At 38.2% G+C, this 23772-nt stretch overlaps 2 protein-coding genes and 1 long non-coding RNA gene across 6 annotated transcripts; 2 read left to right on the top strand and 1 right to left on the bottom strand.

Moving 5' to 3' along the window:
* The first annotated feature begins 45 nt into the window (after positions 1–45).
* LOC126915957 (uncharacterized) lies at positions 46–13309 on the top strand. Its single transcript, XM_050721216.1, has 6 exons — positions 46–706; positions 1817–1862; positions 2748–2978; positions 3072–5829; positions 5972–6203; positions 6293–13309. The coding sequence occupies exons 1-6, from the start codon at positions 650–652 to the stop codon at positions 6299–6301; spliced, it is 3333 nt and encodes a 1110-aa protein (XP_050577173.1). The 5' UTR covers positions 46–649; the 3' UTR covers positions 6302–13309.
* Positions 12760–22861, bottom strand: LOC126915953 (serine/threonine-protein phosphatase 4 regulatory subunit 4-like). 4 transcript variants are annotated; one of them, XM_050721195.1, is made up of 16 exons: positions 22638–22861; positions 21669–21919; positions 21478–21551; positions 21031–21137; positions 20618–20847; positions 20364–20492; positions 20187–20293; positions 19909–20100; positions 19677–19835; positions 19416–19598; positions 18887–19333; positions 18699–18816; positions 18578–18620; positions 18477–18496; positions 18349–18394; positions 12760–18124 (listed from the first exon to the last, which is right to left on the bottom strand). In XM_050721195.1, exons 1-16 carry the CDS (start codon positions 22676–22678, stop codon positions 16603–16605), a joined length of 3669 nt encoding a protein of 1222 aa, XP_050577152.1. In that variant the 5' UTR covers positions 22679–22861; the 3' UTR covers positions 12760–16602. The 4 variants fall into 4 exon arrangements, with proteins under 4 accessions (XP_050577152.1, XP_050577153.1, XP_050577155.1 ...); XM_050721196.1 differs by having other exon boundaries at positions 12760–17737; positions 22638–22858; XM_050721198.1 differs by lacking the exons at positions 21478–21551; positions 22638–22861 and having other exon boundaries at positions 21669–21788.
* Positions 22862–22939: 78 nt separating this feature from the next.
* Positions 22940–23305, top strand: LOC126916046 (uncharacterized). Its single transcript, XR_007710400.1, has 2 exons — positions 22940–23078; positions 23141–23305. It is a non-coding gene; the product is annotated as an uncharacterized LOC126916046 (long non-coding RNA).
* Positions 23306–23772: the final 467 nt, after the last annotated feature.

The following is a 23772-nucleotide window of genomic DNA, read 5'->3' as shown; positions in this document are numbered from 1 at the left end:
ACATAATCACAAAAGTTCACGAATTTACCTTCTTAATTAATTTCTTTTACTAATGAAAATTCAGTACATCATGAAGTATGATATACATAATATATAAATGGACCATCGTTTGCGAAAGCTTACAAATTTATGTCGAAATAACATAAGGAATAGGAAATAGTATGTGAACTTTTAATTTTTTAAATTCAGTTTTCTGTAGAGAATTCGAATCGTTAGCGCGAGAGTGGCGTGCGCCTGCTGTTGTAAACGGTACCCATCGATTCCAGCGGCGCTTGCGAAGAAAGTTTGTCGAAGTAAAAAACGTAGATGCTACGCCACTGGACCAAAGTGCAGGGGAATGGATAATGTGCAGAATACGGTTTCGAAAGGGAGCAGGACCGCAGTAGTGCACGCAGCAAGTCAAGATTGTCAAGATGGATGCTCGGTGCTGTCGGTGCGGAGTATGGATTTTGCCGCGTGATTCGTAAACGAGAATTGTCATTGTTGTTCAGTGAGCAAAAAAGAAAAACGTGTGTCGGGAAGTATTGTTGTTCATGGTGTTCCAAGGTGTTCCATAGTGTCTCAGTATGCAGCGTTAAGTAAACGGAATGCTTTCATATAGTGATGAGAAAAGCACCTAAAAGCAGTGCGGTAGTAGCGGCCTTCTACAATGGTGGATAACAATTGTATTATCGAGGGTAACGTCAAATTTCGCGACGGCAAAAAGGTAAGTACTTTCGTTCGAATTTTTTCTTAAACACTTATCTTTTTTTCATTTACCATCGAGGTATCCAATTAATATCAGCAGAATAATTGCTTAATTCAATATTCGTTAAAATAACATGGTTTAATTTATCTCACAAATCTGTGTAATGTAATATTACACGATGCTCGTTCATATCTTCGCGAAGAAATTTAACGATGCTCCGCTCTGATAGATCATAATTCAAAGCAAACTCACGTTCATGTTTAATTATTCCAAAGTCACTTGAGTACGGTACAGTTTCAATAAAAAAAATTATATAATGATGTAAGGATCTTGCGCTAACGCGCTCGGCAAACAGTTATATATACATATATACATTGCATATAAGGTGTATATGTATAAGCATTCATTGAATCAATGAAAAATATGAAAGTCAGAATTCAACTAAAATGTGATTAAATTTTGTCTCTCTTGTGAACATACATCATAAATTAAAGTAATATGTTGAAAATTATGTTGTAAAAAAATTTATAATTTTATACATTCAATTAAAACTTTTTCTATATAGTTAAATATTAATTAGCAGCCATGCTTCATGTAGTAATTGAAAACTTGAATGTTTCAATGAGCCTGTGTTAGTATCAAATATTTATTTCTTTATGCCCATTGAAATTTAAGTACAATGGTGAAGTTTATTTGTCATGGGCAAGAAGTCAAATTAAGGTATCCTGATGTGATTTCAATGAACATTACAACTTTTAAGTAGTTTGTTGAAGGCTTAAGGAAGTATTTAATGTGAAAGAAATGAAGAGCCACAAAGCCATAAAAAGCTAGCTCATTTTCTTTTATTTACATTGGGGCATCAAAGAAATCATTCAGATGAGAAAGGGTAGGAAACTCTTTTATTTTTATCACAGGGGTACAGGGGTCTGAATAGATTCAGGCAAATGTGTATTACATATGTATATGTTTCCCTGCATAATAAGTCTATGCAAACATGTAGCATACTAATATATGATATTCATGCATATGATTACTAGTCATGTTTGTCGACACTGTATCAAATGATATCAATTTAATAAAGCAATTATGTCTGTATTGAGTTATTCAAAATTGTCTGTTGCATTACAGTGGAAATCAAGATGGTGTGTCATGAGGAAGTTGTCACCAGTTGCAGGTAAAAATGTGTTTTTATATTCTTTTAATGGACTTCATTTTTATTTGTACAATTAAGGAGTATACTTGATAAGAAATCACTTTGCCTTTTATGTCACCTACAGAAGTATAAGATATTATCACTAACATAAAATATGAGAAATCAACTGTAGATAGTAGACAGGAAGTGTTGGATATTTTATAGCACATATCTCTGTTCTTGGTGTCAAAGATGAAAGCACTTCCCTTTTTATATAACATCTGTGCATTCCTCACAATGAATCATTCTTGTGCACCATAAGAATGAATCCCTTTAATCTTATCAATGCTGATAAGAAAATAATAATGTTTGAGCTACAAGGAACAAGGGAATGCCAGATGTTGCAAACTGGCCCTAAAAAGCAATACCAATTCTATTTCCTACCACATTCCTAATCATATCTCCTGAAAGAATTTCCTTACTTGTTATCAGCATAAAGAATCTCTCCCTCTGATTCTGTCCAAGGGTGGCAGCTGGCACATCTGTTATGGATTGACTAGCTGGAGAAACAAAAAATTTCCAAGAAGAGCTTTGCTTCTGGCAATAACCATTAATACCTGACCCTAGTAACTCGAGGATATTTTAAAACTTAGGGACACCAGTACCTCGTAAATTTTCTTTAGGGAGAATTAGTTAAAAGTACATAGAAGGGTCTCAGAATGAATTTAGTGCGTTTCTACGTCTGTATAACTATATTAATAGCATGTTGTGCTCGTCAGTTAGCGTGTGATGTGTCGTTGACACATTTCGTTCGAAAGATCTTCGATAAAAAGTACTCGTTAAGGAAATTTTTCATTAAAAAGTCTTCGACCGTTTACATATTTCAAACAATGCACGTTGTTTAGAAAACGTTATACTCCTTTGTAGATTGTCTTCATTTACAACTTTACGGAGATAGCAAGGATCGATATAAGCAAGGTCAAACGAAAGCTTCATTAAGTTTGCAACATTTTCTCGGCGTAGAGAGTGGTTTCACTCTTGACAAGGAATCCAATACTATAGCAATAATATGCCAAGACGTGACGGTTGTTCTGGCTTTCGACACTAGAGAACGATTGATACAATGGCAAGTGAAAATCTCGAACAACTTGGGCGAAGGTATGGGCTTCAAAAATAAAAAAAAATAATTACTTAAAAAAATCAGCAATTGAAAATTCACGACCTAACACAATATTTATTTTACTCCCACAGATCAGCAGTTCCTGATACTGATCTCCACGGTTCCATCGAAAGCAAAGCTCACAAATGGACCAGCACATTTACACATTCAAGATCGTCGTTTTTGCATCACCGTCGGCATACCTCCCAGATTAGTCGGTATTTGGGAAATTGCGCATCTTCGACGATATGGCGTGGTAGAAGGACGATTCTGCTTCGAGGGTGGTTCGAGATGCGGACGAGGAGAAGGTCTCCACGTGCTGATAACGGATCAAGGAGAAGATATCGTGAAGATGCTGCAATTAGCGGCAGAGGGGAAACTGACCAAAAAACGACCGGTTAGCAGAGAACAGATAGCGCAGGAGAGCCCGCGTCGTCAGTTCTCTCGATCGGAAACAAGGGCCAGCGATTTTTTCCCCTCGGCTATTTACTCGTCCACATATGAAGAGCAGTGCGACAGCTGCAAGAACGAAAGCTCCCCCTATTGGTCGTCCACTGAGAGTAGGCAACAAACAGAGCTCGACAGGGATTACAGTAGCAGAGACACAGTCTCCGTGTCGGAATTGACCGATCAGCCAGGCGAATGGCGCAGCTGTTCTCTTACTCGTCAAGGAACATCCGCTCTCGAGAGATGCGCTAGCTGCATCAGCAAGCTAGGAACTGTATCCAAATCGTCGACTTTAGCCACCACGACCGGAGCAAGCAGTATAGGCAGTCCAGCGGGAACGATGAATAATTTTGGTTGCCATCTACAGCCACGTACGCTCGATCGGTTATCGTTATCCTCGTACAGTAGTAGCAGCCACGACAGTGACTATTCCAGTTCACAGCAGATGGAATGTCACTGCTCGCAAAATTCAAAGAGCTCGCAACAACAAACGAGCGTTCATCGCGTGTCGCCAAGCCCTAGCGCACTGCCACCGAGACCTCCGAAACCGTCCCAAAACACTGCCACGAAGAAGGTTAAGAAACCTCCTATGCCCTTGCCAAACGAACAAGTCTGCGTGCACTCGCGTAACAAGCAGCAGCTGGTTGTACGAAATGCAACCGCTGCTGCTGGTCCTTACGAGAATTACGACGTACCCAAAACGATCTTGGGCCATCATATGCTGTTAGAACAAAGTTCCCAACCGGATCAGTATTACGACACGCCAAGGAAAATTAAAGAATGTCTAGCACTGCCAAAAACCTATCCTAATTACGATACGCCACAGGCGCCTCAAGCTGTGGTATTACAACAATGTGGTTGTCCGGCTAAACTCACCGTTCAATCTCCCAGATCCTCGGGATGTCCCTGCCAAAACATGATGAGTTGGGCTGGTTTTGTATTGCCGTACTGCAGACGTGGAGCAGGAATTGAACCAACCGGTGTTGCCGTACATCCCGTGAAACTTTCTGGAGAAGGTAAGATGCCTGTTGTGAACGCAAGCGGGGAGATCGCGATTTACGCGACGGCGAAACGGCCGAAGAAGTCGGAGAAGTCGGAGAACGACGAAGACAAGAACAAAGACAATTGCGAATGCCCAGAGAATAGAACAAACAATTACGAGAACGTCGAGCCTGTTATCGACACGCAACCTGAGTCCAAACAAACGAATTACGCGAACATAGACTTTACCCAATCTCTCGAACACTATGAAAACAGCAAAGATCTTTTAGCAAAAAGTGGAATTTCACAGGAGGAAATTGAGAAGTTTTCCAATCAAATTAAGGACGAGACATCTGAACCGCCCACAGAAGATTCGTCCAAGATATGCCAGAAATGTGGCCACGTTAAGGACCGAGAGAACGATTACTTAGTCATGGATCTCGAAAAGCAAACACCAAAGAAACCGTTCTCTGGATACCTACCGATGCAGCCAGCGCACAATGCTTGTTCAAAGGAGATTTTGTCGAGAATTTGTAGCGGTATAAAGAGCTCGAGTAACCCTGCGTTATCAGGTTCCGCGTTAAGCGAGGGAGGGAAAAAGAGATCCGATTCTGAATTTCGCGTTCCAGGTTCGGCGATGTTGTCTAGTCCGTACCTTAGACGCCGTTACCTGGAGGGAAATAGCGGAACAGAATCCAACGGGAACATTGGTCTATTGTTGAGAAAACGATCTTACTCTGCGGAATCTGCGCACTATTTGGACGATGAGAATCATACGTTCCCATCGACGTTGACCATTCACAAATGTTCCAGCGAAGCGGACAAAGCTTCCCTGGTTAGAGGGGAGACTCATTCTCCGTGCGTTAACTCAGAAGCCAAGATAAATCAAGATAGCGGGCAGATATCGATAACCTCACCTCAGCCGTCATTCATAAAAATTCGACGCTCCTCTTCCGTTCCATCCAAGACCGGTCACAATAGAGACTCTTCTAGTAGCAACGACTCAGGCGTTTCTACGGGATCTCTTAGTCACAGAACAGCGGAATTTGTCGAGTTCGAATTGTCATTGACCCCATCGACGTCGGCGAGAAAGCAAAACGTGTTGTCAGTTTATAGGAAGAGTCCACCGCCTACGTGTTATCACAGCAGCCTACCAAGGAAGTCCAAGTCCAGCGATCCGCTTCGAGAGTTGTCGTTTCAATTTCAAAAGATTAAGATTCCTACAAAATCCTCTTCAGCGGAAGCCGATATTCCCACGTGTTTACCTAAGGCCACGAAAGGATTCAATAGTCCAGGGGAAGTGTCCAATGCTCCTTATATCGACTCGCGAAGCACAAGCAGCGGTACATCCGATATGTCCGACTACATCGAGACACTGTCGTTGTCGTCCCACTCGTCATCCGATACGCCAGACAGTCTGAGGTAAGGTACTCGTGTAGAGAATGTAATTGTTACGTTTTCTTAGAGCTTCTTCGCCCTCTAGCGAAGAAACACCGACCAAGCGTAGAAGAGGTCATTAAGAAGAGAAGATGAATGCTCAGTCTTTTATTCGGTTTTTTTGTAGACTGGGTGGCAGAGCAGTGGCAACGACGCTTCGTCCTCGCAGCGGGAAAGAGTATTACAAGATTGACAGAAGTATTCTTGTTGAGCAAGGAAGAACGTTGACGACGCCATCCGCCAATTACGCGAATATTACCCCGGTGCTTGAGAAAAGCGAGTCCCCTTCGCCTGGATACATGAGTAGCTCTCCCTTTGAACAGCCACAACCTACTCGTGAACACTTTTTGTTTCCCGATGTGAGTAGAATGATTAACGGAATTGTTGCATTACGATTACGCTAACTCTCTGTTAATAATTTATGCTTATTGTTTTATTCTTTTTACAGGAAGCTTGAACGTAGCAACACTGTTTGGCAAGAGAGCGGAAAACTTGAAGTTCCTAGGAATTCCAAACAAAACCAGTAAGAGTATTCATGGTAGAAATTATAATCGGGGCATCGTGACTGTTTACACTATACGCGGGTATCTAGTAACTGACCATTAACGCTCTTCGAAGCAGCACACGGTATGAAAGGTGCATTTCGTTAAACCGGGAAGAACGAGGATATCATCTTCCAGTGGTCCAAGGTTCAAGAATCATAGTAAGGAATTTATTCAGAACGGTTATCTTTCTGCGTTCTTTATGTCTTTTTATGATAATGTCTTCTTACAAAGCGAACCCGCACAATCAAAAAGAACCTAACAGAGGGGAGTTTTCGTAAGAGAATCTAGGTTCTAGCGTATAGTCGAAATGAAGTCAATATACAATTGAAATACTTCCTACAACGACTCAAACAATTTCTAAAATATGCTCAATAAGAAACTGTAATAGTTTGTATAGTAAGAATCCTGCCCTAGGATAAAAACAAATGTGTGCATTGTATACTTTATATGAGTATATCGTTTTTTGGATATGTTTTATTTTATATGAGTATACTTCTATATAGGGTATTGTAAAGCGGTTAAACCAGAGGATTGCAATCAACGCATTCTGTGTTTATACTGATTAACGCGATACCATCAATTTACATTCTAAAATATACAACAAAAAGATAAAGCAGATGGAGAGGAAGAAAGAAAAGAAAATGCAATGAAAGTAGTCAGTTGCATAGCGTTCACAGGGTTTTCAAATCTTTACTAGTTATTTTCTAAAGGCTTAAGATAACATTTATATAGCCGTGAAATGGTCTTCTTTTTAACGAGATTTATATGGTGGATATCGTAGTCTCTGGGCAATCAAAGATGGCACTATGTATAGATTATAAACAAGATTTAAATAAGTCCTAAGGATACGCGAACTGATATAAAACTCGAATTATTTTTATTGAACATTTTAATGGTTCATGGGCAGACATTTTTATTCGTAATCATTCTCGTCGTAATACGTTCCCATTTTTACACATTCATGTACATTCGATTTCATATGATTTTCCTACTAGATTTACGTAGATCTACGCAACGAATTAGTTCTTAGAATCATAATTGCAATATTATATTTCTCTTCTCATTTTTTATTCGTAATAGTAGCAAACGTACTTAAGATATTTTTTATTCGTACTTAAGATATATCTATGTCGTTTCGTATGCGCGAAGAACGTATATGTCTATGGAATTCTTTACGAAAAAAAGCGACAAAAAGAAAAAAAAAAGAAACGAAGAATATTTATTTTTACTTCAACGGTGCAGGATCTTTTTGATAATAAAAGTATATCGTAGACGATTAAGCGAGGGAGCTAGTACGACGTATCGAAGGGAAATCGAACTAGTTAGGCCTATTTTACGTCTGCACGGCTTCGAACTTTCTTTTGATTGCCATTAACAAAAAAGAAAAAGATTGATTATATATGCGCGAGTTGTAATTGCGAATTTTTTCATGGCATACAATTTTTCTTGCTTATGTCGAAATCGCGCATGAAAAGCAATAAAAAAAGGAGAAATAAAACAAAGAAACGCGCGCGCGTTAATAGAATCTTGCACCGAGGATAATCGAGTTTTGGAACGCGCTGGTCGGGCTGGTCGATATTGATATTATGCAATGCAGTGATACTGAACGCAATAATAGAAATGCTAGGAGTTATATGGCCATTAAGAATGAAAAGAAAGAAAAGAGAGAAAGAGAGAGAGAGAGAGAGAGAGTAATGAAAGAATCGATATCGAGTGTTTTCGCAATTGAAATATATTAAAGCGGATTATTCTCTGTTTCATGTACATGTTACGCTCCGCGGAGTGGATAATCAAATCAGTATTCAGAATCAAAAAGATCAACGGTAACGTGGGTTTACCATGCGTATTAGAGGTTCATTGAACAATGTAAAGTTAACCGGGAATCATGATTCAACGACAATATAGATTGTATTCCCACCCCCGTCGCCCCTCTCCAACACTCAAGGAATTGTTTTCATCGAGCCGGAACAGAATTTGTAATATACGATAAATTGTAATAACTCTCTAACACTACTACGTCCGTCGATGATTATTCGAGGTTATGTTCTGGTCTAACCTTTTTTACTTTTTTCTATTAGAGCAATCGCAACTATCGCTGTAGCAATGCCACGCTTGTCCTTTTTATCACGCCACGGTTTTTTGTAAGGATCCGAAGCGAAACCAGCCACGAGCAACTAGCTCTAAAGGCTGTTTCGCACACAGAGCGATTATGTATAAAGAATTATATACTTACAGTTGACTTTATAACGAATTGTAAAAGTATTAAAGTAGTATTAATCACAAGACTGAATGAAAAAAAAAAAAAGAAAAGAGAGAAGAATGAAATAATAGTTGCTGTGTGATTAAATCGTAGGAAATATCTAAAGAAGCTAGATTTATATATCATTTTTTGTTCACGCGTGTGGCTCCCTTCGAGCGCCATTTTCCGATTAACCATTTTTAATCAGGGAGACTCTTCTCTCCCTTTTATTTTCTACTCTGCATTCCGTGCATCGAACCTGTGTCTGTGTCTTCTATAATATCGTAGATATGGCGAGACGTAAACGCAAAAGAAAAGAAAAATACGGAGAAACAAAAGTAAGGTTAGACACTTGTCGTGCTTGGCAAATTTAACAGGTACCAAGCCGCTCTGCTCTGTCCAAGCTGTCCGAATTTCATATGCTTAATTACATTACGAGAAACTCGTATTCTCCATACGAATGATTTATAGAACACGGCACGAAGGATGCTTGTCGAGCAAGAATCGTACGAATATTATTAAAATGTCAAGATTATCCGAACGTAGAATTAAATCGATCGACCTTTATATTTCTCTCGCGAGGGTCGTAGAAACCCGGAGGAAGTTGTTAGAACGTAACGTCGAGAAAAGGTATAATCTTTAAGATACAAGCTGACATTGTACCCCACGATTTTCCAGTAAATATTGTATAATATTAAAAGGAATAATAGAGATGCGTGACGAGAGTGCGTCCACGGATTTATTACGCGACTCTATTATACGTTGCATCCGACGATTCCCAACCGAAAAGAACGAGTTTCGAAGCGATCGAAAAATGAAACGTCTCGACGAGAGTGTACGGTTTAACGTGATCGCTATTATCGATTCTACGTGGCGGCGTAAGAATTGGGAATCGGTTCTACGAACACATGCTAGTCAAAGTTAAGTACTATCGTAGCGATAATATATTTTTACCGTAAAAGGGACTATCGCGGACAGGTCGAAGGCTGAGCACGCGCTCCATTGTACGGAAGGGGCTCATTATTCGAGCGACCAAATCGCCAATTGAATCGTCTCTTCTTCTTTATCATTCCATTTTTAGAAAAATATTCGATTGCAACGTACAAAAATCGAATCGTATCGTGTAATTACAAATGCTAACAAATAGCTTCTAGTCAACAAAGGATCAATCCGAAAAGTACGATGAACGCAGAAGAATAATCAACTCGAGTTTCTTGCACGTTGCCATACAACGTGTTCGATACACTCTGATACGCTCTAGAAAAAACACGATCCCTCCAGGCATTCGAACGAGCTTGAGACGAGATGACGAGGAATTGCTGGAAGTCGTGAAGACGCGTGCCAGCCTTCGAGCCTCGAACAACCATATCTAAGAATTTACTAACGATATTATTGATCACGAATAGTGAGTAACGTTTTTCGAGGGTATTATATATAATATATATAATACATATATATATATACATACATATATATATGTATATTATATATGCTCTGTTTATAATTTCTGTACATATAGTCGGTGTGTGGCATTAGCGTAACCAAGGTTTCTTTATTTTGTGATCCGAGAGAATCGCCGCTAGAGAAGATGAGGCACGACTTTTACTTAATGTATATACGAGATAATATACAGAAAGAAGAGAATGGAACGGCCCGAGAGGAGATTGAGAGATATCTATCTAGCGTGACGAAATGCGCTGAGATCGTCTTCGGTAACCATTAACGCGTTTCGATTGATTTTGCTCGCGCGTGACAATGCCGCTTCGTGTAATTGCACGTTCAACGATGGAATAATTGGTTCGCGAGAAACAAAGAGAGAAAGAGATTTAATGGCGGGAGAACCGCGAGCGGTCCGTATTGTCGTCGTCAGGGATTATTTATGCGATACGAGCAATCTGAAACGCTTTACCGCGCGTACACATATATACACATGTATACAAACAGAGACACACGTACACACAGAGATATTATAGCGTACGAGCGTCAGAGACAAAACCAAAAAGGTAAGAAGAGAGACAGACAGACTGGCGATATTTCTTCTCTCCGTGTGAATTTAAATCTGTCTTTTTTTCTAAATGTGTGTGCAATGGTGTCGCGATCGGTTTTCAAGGAAAGAAACTAATCGCGAATCATTTGTACGTACACGCGAACACAGATACATAAGCAATCCGTTCCTCGTGGTCGTCGATGCTACCGACTCGACTCGAAAGTATTCTCGATTGCACGCGATCGTAGTAATTACGGGTAAAAATGGGGGAAGTGCAATCGAGGGAGACGCGCTGCGTCTTCCTACGCTCTTCGATTCTTACTTAACGCGTCCTCGTTTCTTCTTCTGCGATATCGTCGAGCCACCGATAAAAGGATATTTCAGTTCGACGAACTGCTAATGGCTGTTTGCTTCTTAAAGTACATTCTTAAGGTACATCCTTCTTATATTTCGAGTATACGATCTCTGGTTGGATGATTCATGGTCGTACCTTCGACAGTACCAAGAAAGTTATAAGAAGCTTGTTATAACTCTACCGTGATTCTCGAATTTGTATATCTCGATCTTACATTCAATTTTGCAAACGAACACAGATCTTTGATGTTTGACGAAAATGGCTAACGTGAAATTACGATGGCAAATCTTTTCTTACTTTGTTCGAACTTGATTTTTTAACGTTGGAAAAATACAACTCTATTGTAATTACGTAGAATACGCAATACGAACAACAATTATTTACGCTGTCCCGACTAATTAGAAAAATACTCGATCAGCTATCATTCGACGAGATTTTCAATAAAATATTCATCTTCGATTTGTAATCTATCTACACGATATTCGATTTAAATACGCTGCTTTCCTTCTTAATCGTTTTGAGCAGCTTTACGCGTGCGATCCAACCGTCTCCGTGTGCCAGGTAAAGAAAAGAAAAGACGTTAAGCGCAAGAATGCGAGGGCTATTTCGACGAGACCGATAGCATCGAGTCACGAAGTCTCCTGTACATACTTCTGCCGCAGACAGTCTGCTGATCAGACGGACGATGATCGTGTGCAAATGAAAGAACGCTATAGATATAACGAAAGAAGTAACACGTTGGTTGCACGCGAGTCATTCCAAGCGAGCTGGTTCCGCGTAAACGATTCGCATGTGATGAATACCGTGCCATCTTTATTCAGCTATTATTTATAACCTTAAAATGGCACGCGTTAAGGCGATAGATGTGTACTTACGTGAAAGAATCGGAAAGGGGAATGCGTGAATTCCACTAGGCGATAAGGGCATACATTGCATGAGTACCGACAGAAGGAGAGAAAAGAAAAATGAGCAGATCGGAATCCGTTTACTTTGACAATCCGTTCTCGACATAAAACGAAAGAAAATATTCAGTTCGGACTGTTCGAATGTACTACAAAGGATTCGAAAGAACGATCCTCGTTTTAAGCGAAGATATCGTTCAGAGAAATAGAGAAAATTTTATATAAAGCCAATCGCGAGAAATCGTCCTTCGACAGTGTGTTTAAGTTCTACTCCCCCCCCCCCCCCCCCTGAAAGAGTTCTACGAATTAGAAGAGGAAAATATATAGAATGGAAAGATGGTATTTTACAATTGCGGGATGGAAGGTGTTTGTTGTCGAGAATCTCGAGAAAATATTTAATATATATAAATGCCACGTTTATTTTCGAAATCCTCATTATTATAGCGTAAACATCGGCGCGTTTAAAGGCGCGACGATGAATTCGACGGATTAAAAGGAAAAAGAGCGAACGAAACGCTAAAGCGACGGGAGCTTACGTACCGGGCCATAATCACACGTTTAGAACGCATTCCATCGAACGGCGAATGGAAATTTCCGATCGATTTATCTTTTTCGAAGTTTTTTATAATCAAGGTAAGCGGGTGCGTGTGAATGAGCGAGGGTGATCGAAGTAAAAAAAAAAAAGGAAAAAAAAATTCATTATTACGTATTTCGTAAGTAAATTATAAAAGGAACTCATACACAGTTTGTAGCGACTCGAGTCACTGATTTATTAAGAAAGTAGAAGAAATAAAGAGATTAAAAAGAAATTCTCCGTTTACTTCTCCTTCTCCCTGTTTCTTTTATGGGAAACAAATTATCGGGCGATAAGATCGTTAAGAGACGGGTTGTGTAACAAAAAAGGTTCGATTTATTGTTCGTAACGTATATTAAAACAGATGTATAATATCGACAGAGCCAATATAATCTACGATCGCGTTGTTCTTTAGTCTCTTCACATTTAACTAGATTTTTGTTTTGTTTCTTACAGGTATACCTCACAAAAATACACTTCTCTCTGTTTGTAACATTCCTTATTCTTTACGGGAGCAGTTACGAGTAATAAAAATATCGTTCGACGAATTTCATCGTTCATCATGCGCGACGTGAACGATTCTTCGCGTTATTTATTTGTTTCCTCTTTGTTCTCGCGTTTAAATATGTATCTTTATTTTATGTTACTTTATTTTTTTGTTTGTCATCACAGATTACTCCTTCCCGAAAGAAACACGCAGGTCATAGCGTTCGATCTCTTTTTTCCCCTAACAGTTTCTAACGCGATAAATTCAATTGACGCACGACGTGCTTCTTTTCTTTCTTTCTTTCTTTCTTTCTTTTTCGTTCGATAATCACCACGCCGTTATTCGTTTTTTAACACGGTCGACGACCGACGTTTATCCAGGGTCGAAAAAATTCTATCTCTCGAGAGTATTCTCGATTTACGACGTTTACGTACGCGATATACGTAACAATATGTATAATATATATATATATATATATATATATATAACAGTGTCAGCGATAAAAGCGCTCGTCTCTTTCTTTCTCATTTCTTCTCCCTCTTTTTTTTCTATCCTTTTCCTCTACGTATACAAAGAAACGAATACGTTAGATAACAATTACGTAAAACGAGCGTAGCACGAGTGTGTGTACTTCTTATATATAATATACTGCGTATTTTTTTTTTTTTTTTTACTTTCTGGCACAAAAGTTAATATTAACGTACACGGTAAGAGATCTGTACAAAAATAAGGAGCAGCATTTTAAGCGATTATTTCTTGGCGAAAATTCGACATTCGAGAAACTTTACTTTCTCCCTGCGTTTTCCTAGTTATCCTTCTAAACATGCCCGAGTAAACCTTCTTCGTTTTCTACTTTCGCTTGCTTTTCTTCAAACTGCGCCTCCCCGCGCTACGGCTGATCCTATAGTTGCACATTTAACAATTTGTTCAATTTTTGTTAAATCATGTATACTTAGCGTGTGTGTATATATATATAGTATATATATAGTATATTCTAAGATTTCCTATAAAAAAGAAGTTTTTTTCTTTTCATCGCATGGTTAACCAACAACCGTACGATTATGCCAAACAGACACGCACACACACACACACACGCGCGCTCTTTCTATAAATTCAACGCGTCGTAGAACGATAGAAATTTCTATCGAGAAATGTCCGTACTCGATAGATACGAGTATCATCGGATCCGTGTTTGTCATTAGACTCGCGAAATCGTACGGCTGACGCTACCCTAAAGTTTCCTATAAAAATAATACAACAAGCTTCGCTATGTTATTATACATATATAAGTCGGTAGCCGTACGATCTTACAATTATAACAAAATAATTAATATCGTTACGCGGCAACAATCGATCGGTAAATTGCGTCTCTCTCTAGTCCCTAAGCGTAAAGAGCGTGATCTATTCTCGATGTTCGGTAGCTTGTACAAGAAAAAAGACTATATCATCCCGCTCGTAAAATCGACGGTAAAATCAAACAACGATTAACTGCTATACAGGCGAATCTCGCGAAAAACGGATTGACTAGCGATTATTCAAAAACGTTCTATATAAAATCGAGTTGTTATCCTCGGAAATAGGATCGGAGAAACGAACGAAAGATGATGAGAGGTCGAAACTAGACGGACAAGCATCGAGCCTAACGAACCAGTTATTAATACGTATAAGAAGAATTAGTCGATGCCTCGATTCTTGAACAATATTTTTATATAAGTCTACTATATAACTACTGTAATCTTCCTTTATTCGAGCAACGTATCGAGACTGTGATATTAAATATCGGACGTGAATATCGTATTAGTTGCACGATACATGTATTTTGGGCGTTATTTTTCCAAGTTTCATCGTTCGACGGTACGGTCACCCTCTTTTCAGGCGTTGAAGTCTCCAGCATCTATTCAATGGCACTTGCACTGTGAAGCTTACATAGTATATGTACATGATACAAGTACATAATGCCTTTAAGGGTTTGTACGTTGATACTTAATCGTATCGTTTAGATAACATCTTTGGCTTCGAAGCGTCTTATTATCCTTCATTTCAATTTTTTTCATCCTTCATCCCAAAATACATTTATTAAAAGCTCAATGAAAATATTCTGCGAAGATATTACACGTGCCCTTCCTATGCTGTACACACCTGTACACCTCTTGTCGTTATTTCGTTCCACGATAAATTTATTAACTTTTCTTCCCTCTCTCGGTGCTACTTTATTAATTAGACATTCGCTAAATTGTCTTGGTCAGTCTATATACATATATATAATATATATTAATATATGCGTGATTTTTCTCTGTAAGACTGTATGATATTTTCGTAGATATTTCTCGTTTTAAGACACAACAGTAACTCCAGTCCGCTATATAAGAGGATAATTATAATCGTTCAACGTGTTTAGAGGGAATCGGGGAATCGAGAATCCCTAAAGTTGCGCTCAAAAAGATTTTGTTTTTTTTTTTTTTCGTTTCTCGTCAGTTCACTCCTCCTTCTTCGAATAAAAGTTAACCATTCGTGTCGATGTTTGTAAATAAATCGAAAATTACGATAACTGGTATACAACGGTCTCTACGCAACGCGATACAATAATGGAAAACGATTAAATTAATATAACGCTGTCTGTTACAAATAACGTATAATACATACGCGCATCTACGTATACTGTACCAAGCTGGTTCTCTGTGAATTCATGCTATATTAAAAAAGGTCATAAAAATTGCGGTAAAAGGTCCTAGTAAAAACTTATCTACCTTCGTTAAATGAATTCGTTGAAAGGAAGATAACGATGACGGGGAAAAAAGCGAAATATAAAAATCGTATCTAACGTTTAAAAAACGCCATTTCACGGACGTTGGAAAACGAGAGCTGCTTTTTATAGCTATTCAAGACTAGACCTACAATTGGCTACTAAGATAATTAAACTCTATCTTTCGTTATCTCTTTTGTATAGTTTCCTAAATGTAATAATCTATTAGAATATATTCGATTAGCGAGTAAACTTTGATAGAGCAATACGTATTAGATATGCAGCTATAAAATTAAAGTGCAAAATAGTCTTATTTTTTACTCTTACGAACTGCGATACGGCATCGTCTAATAAAACAGTCTTCCAACTCAAGCATGCGTGTTCGTACAACTTGTACAAACGCTAAAACACGCGATGCATCTTTCCAAACGATATATCGAAAGATAAATGTTTTCTTTTATAATTTAACATGGAAATACTTTGGACAAGATAAAATAACTAAAAAAACTATCTTGTGTAAAGCACGCGTTAACGGTAATAAACGCTTTTTACCACTTGCACACGAATAGAAAAATTCATCGTTAAACTCGTTAATAAAAAGTGGGAAATGTACAAGGCCTTTTAAAAGAAACGATCGCCAACTACGGACGAAACGAATCTAGTCGAGACAATCTCGTAACAGTTTCTAAATACGTCGTTATTTCGTTAAAGAAAACGTAGACTTTGTGAACTTCAGATTTTCTAAAAGATCAAAATGCATAAAATAAAAGGTATCCCGCGAAACTTTCTATCTTTCCGACGCACAACATGTTTGCAATTATAATATGCGAACCAGCACATACAGTTATTTTCTTTTTTTTTCCCCCTCTCCTTTTACATGGAGATTTTAATTTCTCGATACCTTAAATGCGTTCCGTGTAATTACACTAATACAATTGGTACTCCTCGAACTTCCGGCACAGCTTGTCGATCTCCTCGTACCTTAATTGCGAACCTACGGGGCTGGAAGCCCTGGTAGCTGGTGCGGTTCTACTACGACGTACAAAATTTCTTAAGGGTATTTTACTATGTCCCTGATTATGATTCACGTCTAAGGTCGAATATCGTCTTAGAGCCCGGCTTAAACGTTCCGAAGGTGTATAGTCGGCCACGTCTAAGCTATGCTGAGCCTTCAAGATAGGCTTAGTCTCTTTCGTATCCAGCATCTTTAAACTAAAATTCGCAGAGTGTCGTTTAGTCCTGTCCAGCATACACTTTGACTGTATGATCTTGGGCTTGTCTTTATCCATTATCAGTGAGTTCCGGCGTTTCATCTTATCGTCCATCGACCTATCCTGATTTACGCTGAACCCGAACCTAGATCTCATCAGAGGCCCGAGATATAATGGATCCTTCTTGTCGAGCTGTTGATTCTCCTTCACTAAACTCAAACCATCCTCATAATCGATCGATCGTAATCTTATACCTTTCGCTTGATTAGTTCCATTGGTTCTCCGTTTTATACCATCCTCGCATTCGGCGGAGAGATTTCTCTTTGGCTTTCCCTTGTCGAAATTGGCGGAGTTCCTTTTAGTCCTGTCCAACGTGCACTTTGACTGCACAACCTTCGGTTTGTCCTTATCCATTATTAACGAATTTCGTCGTTTCATTTTGTCGTCCATCGTTCTCTCCTGATTCACACCGAATCCAAATCTAGATCTCATCAAAGGACCAACGTATACAGGATCCTTCTTACCCAGCTGTTGATTTTCTTTTACCAGTCTCAATCCGTCCTCGCAATCGATAGAAGTTCTGACATCGTCCGACTGATCGCCATTCGTTCTTCGTTTCATGCAATCTTCGTATTCAACGGAAGAGTTTCTCTTAGGCTTTCCCTTGTCGAAATTCATACTGGTAGGCCGAGCATGATTCACGTTGAACGAAGTTCTTCTCTTACCGAACATGGAATCTTGCAGATGCGGTATCTTAGAGGTGCTTTGAGAGAACTGCACCGGTATCCTGATACCAGCATCCACCAGGAATTCGTCATCCGACAGCATTACCGGTATCTCCGGCATAGAGCTACAAGGCCAACAAGAGTTATAGTGAGCTGCAAGCGTTCTTACAGTGGCAGTGTCCTTGCTGGCAATGTTAGTGGAAAACTCGCGGGCATAATCTCGGGTTAGTAGGAAATTTTGCTGCGATCTTCGCCGGTTCTCTCTCATGATCGCCAAAAAGACAGACCTGGCGTAATCGGACGAGGGACAAGAATGGAAAGCGTATTCTTCCGCATAGTCGCATTCGCATGTTTCCGGCCACAATATAAATGGCAATGCTAATTTCGATCGACTCTGCTGAGCCTTTTGCATTAGATAATCACTGCACGATCCATTGTCAAAGTTAGTATGGGTTGTACTAATATTTGAGTTGGTATGCCCTATTCTTTCCCAAGGATGTGTTAGTTGAATTCTGTTAGATGCAAAGCATGCAGAATTTGATATTAGGTTTTGCATGATATTGTTAGTAAACTAAGAAAGATAGTGAGATTTAACTCTACTTTTTCATCGGTTCTAAAAAATCTATCTCTTCTATTCTCGAATATTACTGTTATATTAGACGTTAGCATCATGCTTAAAATTAAAGTTAGTTTTATTTGTATATGCGAGGAATAAGTAGATATGTAATTTATGTACCTCGCTTTTGATCCGTCGCTTGATTGGCGAGGTGAGCCTATGCTATCTGTAATGAATATTACTAATTTTAATCATTGTTGTGAAAAATATTTTACGTTTAATCGGTCGTAACGAAAGCGAATATTTACCTTTCGATGATGTTTGCGGCCTGGACAAAAAGAACGGAATAAATTAGTTCAAAATTTCATAGGAGAATCATTAGACGTTCAAATTATAAAGTATAACTTACATCGTTTTTGATGAGGAATCGGCAGTCACATGTCGCCACCCCCCTACAATTACAGTATTCCAAATATTCAATCCGTAAGTAATAAGAATTGCTATAATTATGGAAATTCACCCTCGCGTACCTTTCTTTATTGTAGCACCTCCGCCTGGAGATTTCCCATTTGCCATTCCTGATAATCTCTTCTCTTCCTCTAACTTTCTAATGTCTTCAGTGCCCTGTTTTGAAACTGCTCCAGATGTCTGAAACAAAGTATTTTATGCAAACACAATTCGCTAACAATGAAAGTAAATTATACTGAATATTACTTACAGCTCGACCTTCGTATTTAAGCGATATATCATCCAATTTTTTTATAACGGATGACAGCTCGGCTAGTACATCTCTATCCTTTTCGCTATTTATTAAATGCGTTATAGTCGATTCTAACAAAGTTAATAATTTTTTATCGGCCGGCATCCGCAGCATACTTTTTAATTGAGGCAACAGAGAAATTACTTTCATTCTTATGTTAGCTACAGGATCTTCTGCCAAGTTCAATAAAACAGTAAAAAAATGTTCCTTGAAATATGCAGAAGAGAAAATTTCCAAAGCCTCTATCATCATACGAACAAACATCATTCTCACATAACAATTCGGATTACTAGCCAAATCTGAATACAATTTGCTACGAAGTTCTACCCTTTGCATTGGTTTCATGTTATAACGTAAAAGGAAAAGATATAGAGTTCCTGCGGAGAGTCGAACGGGTATTGGCCTCTGCAAGTTAAAAAGAGTATTGAAATTTGATTGTGTCATATATTTTGGTTAAAAATGAAACACGAGTATTTTTAAAACTTACAGCGTGTAATATTCTAAAAAAGGCCATTGGCACAAAATACGAATATATAAAATCACTTGGGAAGTATTTAGGCAATATCTCAAGTTGTGAATGCATCGAAGACACTAATCTCCAATTATGTGTAGCTGCTATTTCCGACTCACATTTCAATAGAGCTCTACCAATTTCCATAACAGTGGAATCCTGCAGTCGACAAACAAATTAATATAAATAGGGCAAATATATTTCGAAAATGTCCAATTATAGAAAACGCATACGAACCATTTTATCTACTCCAATAATTTGACTTTCAGCCAGGCAATCAAGCGTTAATCCTATATGAGGAATTAAACCTTGTAAAACTTCTTCAGAGTTATCTTTCAATAATTTTATTAGATCTGTTTTTATCCGTCCACTTTTTGGACCTAACACCTTGGCCACCTGCATGGTAAATTATGATTGCTAGTAAAAAATCATACATCCCAATTTCATATTCCAATCAAAAAAGTCTCACTTCATGGATTCCACACGCTACAGTTCTTCGAACCAAATAATAGTGATCACTCGCCAATGCAGTGAATGTAAGAAGTAATGCATCTGTATCATCCACGGAATTTGATACAAAGATGAACATTGCTGGCAAATTAAACGCGCAACACCTTCTGCATTCTACATATTTTTCATCTTCGTCAAAATTAATATTCATCTAGAAAGGTGTAAATTTATGGAGAAACTTCATTATAAAACACATTCGATTTTATCAGAGTCTATATCGTATTCGTACACACTTACAAATGGAAGATGAGGCTTAGATTCTTTTTTCATTAAAACAATACCCATTTGTGCAAGTTGTTGAAAATATTTTAAGAACCATGTTTTTTCCGTAGGTAATAAGCATGCTAAAATATCAATCGTACATCAATTCATTGCGATCGTGAAAGCAAAATTTAAATTCATAAGAGATCTTACTTTCTAGGCCGAGTACAATTTTTCCAAATTCTTGGGCAATGACGCATATCACGTTATCGTCTGACTGTACAGATTGTGTATTTTCACATAATTTCTTAACAAGTGGCACTATGGTAGTTTTTATTGTATCTGTAAATAATTATAACTACGTTGCATCGCGTTCTTAAAAAACTCGCGTCCAAAAATTAATCGAGACATATTTTACTACAAAAATCTTGGAATGCTTATGATGCACAACTAGTCATTAAGCATACCTTCCTGAAGATGAGGTAGCAAATACGCTATTGTTTGTACAGAGGCGCATCTTACATTGCTTTCTTCATCACTTGCTAATTCTACGAAAGATGGTAGCAAAGCAGATTTTACAGACTCAGCACCAAGGCCTTCGGCAACAAAACGTAGCTGCAAGCAGATACTAGCTCGTACTTCACTATTTACATCCTGACAGAGGGAGTGTACCATTGGTAGAACTTCCTTCTGTATCCTGACAACAATTTCAATACGTATACTTATTTAATGACTTTATTGAGAACAAATTGTCTTTTGGCATATGTTGCATACTATTCAATTTCTGTATGTTTAATCTGTCATTCAAGAATATAGTGTTTAAAAGTTGATACCCTCGATAACAAAAATATTTGATTTTGATAAGATGAAACATACTCACAGAGCAGATTCAAATCTTGTACAAATCTTTCCTAATATCTTGCTGCATATTATCCTGGAGTGGATAGGTTGTGACAATTGCCCTTTGCTTACAGTCAATGGCAGAATCTGTATAATTTTATTTCTATTATCATCCATGATGATAATTATTACATTTGATGATGATGTTAATTATTATATTTGAGTATGTTCAAGTTTCAAAAAATATTTGTATAATTAAGGCTATGTTAAATACATAGCATCTCTTTGCAACATATGAGTTTTGATAGAGTACTTGATGCTTAGTCTAATGCCAGGTAACCAACTAACAGAAAATAAATCAACCTAATTACCAATCTACGATAATCATATTGTAAGGTTGCATATGTGCTACAAAAATTACAATACATTTGCCCTTCTAAATGACAAAGTTTTCTGAATATCAATTTCTAAGATCACCTATACAAACCTGCTTTCTTATGACTTCTACCGGCAGTAACTCTATCACATCCAGTAAGGTCTCCAGCCATGCATGACAGATAACTTTAAATGTACATATATACATGTTTAGTTACATGGAATAATACCAAATGCACGAAACTGTTGATATAGGTTTAACTAGCAACTCTAGTTGTACAAGAGTGAACAAAATTTCTTTACCTGGATCACGCTTTTCAAGGGAATCTAAGATACTTTGAAGGAATGTTCGACTGAAGACATTATGGTTCACAAGTTTCTGCTCTAGGATCGTTTTGAATGTTGTTGAAGCTGCAATATGGAATTCCGTGGATGCTGTAGCCAGTGACTGCTGCACTTTTGGTATCACGCGTGTTATACATGATTCTGAGTCTGTGGCTAAGAGGCTTGGTAATGTTTGTATAAAATTGAGTTTTTGAATTTCATCGCCTTTCCTGCAATAATTATGGATATAACAGCAAATAACGCAAAAACGACAGTTGTATTAACAAATATAGATAATGATGAAAACAACACATTTTTAAAAATTAATATTATTTATTATTACAAATATATTAACTACGATATAAATTAACATGGTAACAATATATTTAGGAAGTATCAAATTTTCTGGAATTGTTAAATTTATAAAAACGATCCCGTCAATCTCGCGTTATTTTTTTTAAATGTATGCAACTTCCAAGGACAGGAATCTTTACATAACATATCCTTTTGGAGCATGTGACAATGTTTTCACTGGTACAACGTGCACGATTCTTAAAGTTTTTATTTCATCGTAAATCCTCATTGTTACAACAAAACACTCGCTATTACGACATCGTTACGCAAAGAGGAAAAAAAGACAATCGATAATAGTGTCAAATCTTCGAACAACCTACACCTTGAAATCTTATTACTTCGAACGAAGTCTTTAGCTAACTGTTTATCAGTTACTCGTAGAATGTCATTTCTTCCGAGTGTCTTTAAAGGACTATAATTAGCAACGCTTAGACGACAGGACAGTATACTCCTTGAACGACGCTGCGTTATTTTTAGAAACCATGCATGGGTTCGAACGAAAGAGAAACAGTCGTGAGAATGAGAGAAGACGGGCGCGACAACTGCGAGTAAGATTCACTAGCTAAAAAGCCATTCTCTATTTCGGCCACTTACCGTGGAGATGTGCTCTTGTACAGAGCTTCCTCTTGCAACATTTTCAAAGCGCATTTTATTCAACGATCGCACGAGAAAGCAGCGAGGACCGATATACTAATTTCTTTGCGTGGACGACGATACACGCGTACGCACTCTCATGACGCACTTGACGCAATAAAAACAACACGACCGAACGTAGATGACAACTAAACTGGGCTCTGACTCCAAGGTATCGATTATATGTGACTTGTCCTACGAGACAGCGAGCAAGACCGAGTTCAGCCGGAACCGACCGAACGCGGCCTACGTACGCCACTAATGAAAAACACGTAATGCTGCGTTGCGCGTAACGCGTAATACAATAGACCGGGATGCGTTGATCGTAAGTCGATGTTGTGTAATCGACAATCCGATGCAGTCATTTTGCGATTCCCATGCGATGATGCATCTCGTTTTAAGGTACGTCGGTTGCGCGTTTCTAAAAAAGAACACTGCTTAAAACAGCGATATTTTTTTTATAGCTTGTTACGCAACGAGTATGACACGAATTACTTGTATAATTCGATCGTATCATCGAGATCCAAATATACACATTTTTATCTACTGTCACGTAATATGTATTATTTAACAGATTTACTATCCTTTTATAACTGAAATAAATATTACTCTGAGATTGAACCAAGTAACAGCATCGATGTGTATCATCTGTACGGCAAGAGCAACCTGTGCTTCTATAGACCACTATCTAGATTTTATAAAATTAATTAATGATGCTGTGGCAGCCTTGATACGATAATCATACGGGATTACGTGGTTTAATTCAAGGTTTTGTACAGTGATTTGTCGAAGCGCTATGCGCAAAATTACTATTATTAACCATGCCCCAAGGATATGCCGGTTCTCTGTAAAGAGGTGTGTCCTGGTAATACGGAAGACGCGGTTTTCATTTTCGGCGAAAGTGACTCGTTATCGAGTCGGCTTTATTATCATATGTATATATAAGTTCCACTTACGCCAAAAGATGAAGCGCTCTGTCTATAGGCTTTTTTTCCAAATTAGGATCTAAACTGTGCTTCTTTAATTGCTCTTCATTCTAGGAATGTACATTTAGAGTATGAGTCGATCGTTTATAGATAATCGCGTTCACACGTGA

This window comes from Bombus affinis, chromosome 5 (genome assembly GCF_024516045.1).
Source record: "Bombus affinis isolate iyBomAffi1 chromosome 5, iyBomAffi1.2, whole genome shotgun sequence".
Taxonomy (NCBI): domain Eukaryota; kingdom Metazoa; phylum Arthropoda; class Insecta; order Hymenoptera; family Apidae; genus Bombus; species Bombus affinis.
The sequence above is the reverse complement of the archived record's forward strand: the minus strand, read 5'-3'. Positions and strand labels throughout refer to the sequence as shown.